We start from the raw sequence: 2,594 nt of genomic DNA, 5'->3' as shown, positions 1-2,594 counted from the left end.
GAAGACTGCATCCCGCTTCCTTATCTACGAACCCGCGGCGTTAATATTTATGAGACTTATGCGCGTACCGAACGTCCGAGGCGTTCCGATGACTTAAATTCGGCTAGGGCTTCATCGCGGTAGATGAAGCGATACAGACACAGACAATATTCTGGTGCCCCGGGTGAGGAAGGTGTGGGATGCATGTCTTCTCGTTCATGACGAACCGTTTTCAGCGCGGGTACGCACTTGTGTGAAACCTGAGACGGTGTGAAGGAGAGCGATTGCGAGGGAGACGTTGTTGGTCGTCCCAGAGAGAGTGTATGCGGAGTGTGCCGATCGCAGGTGGAATACTGCTCGGACTGAGTGGCGGTACGAGTTTCTGGATCAATTGTCATTCGAGGCTCGTCGACAACCATAAGTACTTTGTTTTATACCTGCATTGCGGTCTCAAGCGATTTAGTTTGTGTGACGGGCGCGTGTCCGAGTGCCGTCTGCACTACAGTGAACGGGTATTGTCGCGTTGTGAAATATACGCTGGTTTTGTTCGGTAAATTTAATTGGCGATATCGAGTTGCTTATTATGGCGCCTCCTACGTTGAGGAAATGGGTCGCGTTACAGAGCGTGCGTCTCAAAGAGATGCGTTTAATACAGGAACGCTTTCGCAGTAAAGATAGCGCCACTTTGAACAAAACGGTCATTCAATCGCGACTAGAGAGCCTGAATGAGATCTGGGAGAACGCGCGTAAGACACATTTGGAAATCTCGGCTAAAGAGGGGTCGGAAACGGATCCGTATATGGTGGACGATGTGTAAGCTACGTTACATGCCACTTACGAGGATGTACGCGATTTATTGGTGACTGCGCGTGTGCCGTTCGAGGCTGTGGTGGAATCGGTTTCGAATGTTAGGCGGGCCGACACGGAGCCATCCGAACCGGAGGCGGAGGCGTCCGTGGCGCGTCTACCGCGAATGCCGTTACCCACGTTTTCGGGGAAATACGAGGATTGGGAGAGCTTTTGCGACCTCTTTACCGCTCTGGTACACGAGGTGCCCAAGTTCGCAGACGTGACTACGTTGCAATTTCTGAAATCGTGCTTGAAGGGTCCAGCTGCAGAGTTAATCAGGGACGTCAAGACGACAAACGCGAATTACGTTAGTACCTGGTCTACGCTTAAGGCGAGATATCATAACCCACGTCTCATTCTTGCGAAATATCTTACATCGTTGTTACAACTTCAACACTTGAAGAAGGAATCCGCGGTCGGCTTGCGCGCATTCACCGACGAAGCGACGCGTATTGTCCGTGCGCTCACGAATATGAGATTACCGGTAACGCATTGGGATCAGTGGCTCGTCCACATTCTCGCTGAGAAATTAGATCCGGAGTCTCGGAGACTCTGGGAGGCTGAGCTCAGTGCGAAAGACCGAAAGGCTGCTTTGAATATGGGATCGGCAGATTTCGATCTGTTGAAATACTTACCTACCTTCACGGACCTAGTAGATTTTCTGGAAAGGAGAGCGCAGACGCTCAACATGTTGAGTTCGGAATCTTTAATGACTAAAGGGGAGAAGAGAACAGCTCAGGATAGTAAGCCTGCGAATAAAACGCGAAAGGTCTTTCACGCTAGCACTTCCTCCTCGACAACGGATAAAGTGAAATGTATTGCGTGTTCGGGGGCTCATCCCCTGATAAAGTGCGTTAGCTTTAAGGCGAAGTCTGCGAGTGACCGACGTGAATGTGTAAACGTTCGGGCGCTTGCTATAACTGCTTCGGGAAACACCGAGTGCGCGAATGCCAATCGGATAAACGCTGTGGCGTCCCCGGTTGTCAGCGGAAGCACCATACTCCTTTGCATTCGAAAACGGCTGCCATGCAGGCCGTGGAGAGTCGCGCACCCCGGACGGTGAAGGCCGAGGGTGTGGACACCGAAGCAAAGCCAGTGGTTGTTAACTCTCATTCTGCTAGAGCCTCTCCACTTTCGGAGACGGTATTATTAGCTACGGCTCAGGTCGGAGCGTTAAGTTCGAGCGAGGAGGTAATTAGAGTCCGTGCGTTATTGGATCAGGGCTCGGAGGCCTCTTTCGTGTCTGAGTCGGTAGCCCAGCTACTCGAGTTGCCGAGACGACCGGTGGAAGTCTCGTTGCGAGGGATAAGCGGTAGTAGGGCCGGTGCTGCTCATTCGATTACACGGTTAGTGTTGAGTTCACTGGTCGACTCGCGATCCACAGTCGAGATTGATGCACTAGTACTGCCGCGTCTCACGGCACCACTTCCGGCATGCTCGCTGAAGGAGCACGCCTTACCGCGATTTCAGGGACTGCCGTTGGCAGATCCGCAATTTACCATCTCGAACCCGGTGGATCTTATCCTGGGGGCGGATGTGTATGGTCAGATCTTAAAGTCAGGCGTGAAACGTTGGCCCGCTTCGCGTCTTGTAGCACAGAACACCGTATTCGGTTGGGTGGTTTCTGGCGCTATTACGACCGATCCGTCACGGCGGGCGGTTTCGACATCCCTTCTGCATTGTTCTACCGATCCGGACTTGCTGAGAGCGATGGAAGGTTTCTGGAGATTAGAGGAAATCCCGTTGTCTCTAGATAAATGGAAGGT

At 52.3% G+C, this 2,594-nt stretch overlaps 1 protein-coding gene across 1 annotated transcript; it reads left to right on the top strand.

The window, feature by feature from the left end:
* Positions 1-562: 562 nt before the first annotated feature.
* LOC105556442 lies at positions 563-2,545 on the top strand (the record flags this gene model as incomplete). Its single annotated transcript, XM_012003536.1, has 3 exons — positions 563-792; positions 892-1,723; positions 1,816-2,545. Coding segments are annotated over exons 1-3 (1,792 nt in total), but the record flags the coding sequence as incomplete, so codon positions are not given.
* Positions 2,546-2,594: the final 49 nt, after the last annotated feature.

This window comes from Vollenhovia emeryi, unplaced genomic scaffold (genome assembly GCF_000949405.1).
Source record: "Vollenhovia emeryi isolate VEMERY1.0 unplaced genomic scaffold, V.emery_V1.0 DF940023.1, whole genome shotgun sequence".
Taxonomy (NCBI): Eukaryota; Metazoa; Arthropoda; class Insecta; order Hymenoptera; family Formicidae; genus Vollenhovia; species Vollenhovia emeryi.
This window is presented reverse-complemented; position numbering and strand designations above follow the sequence as displayed.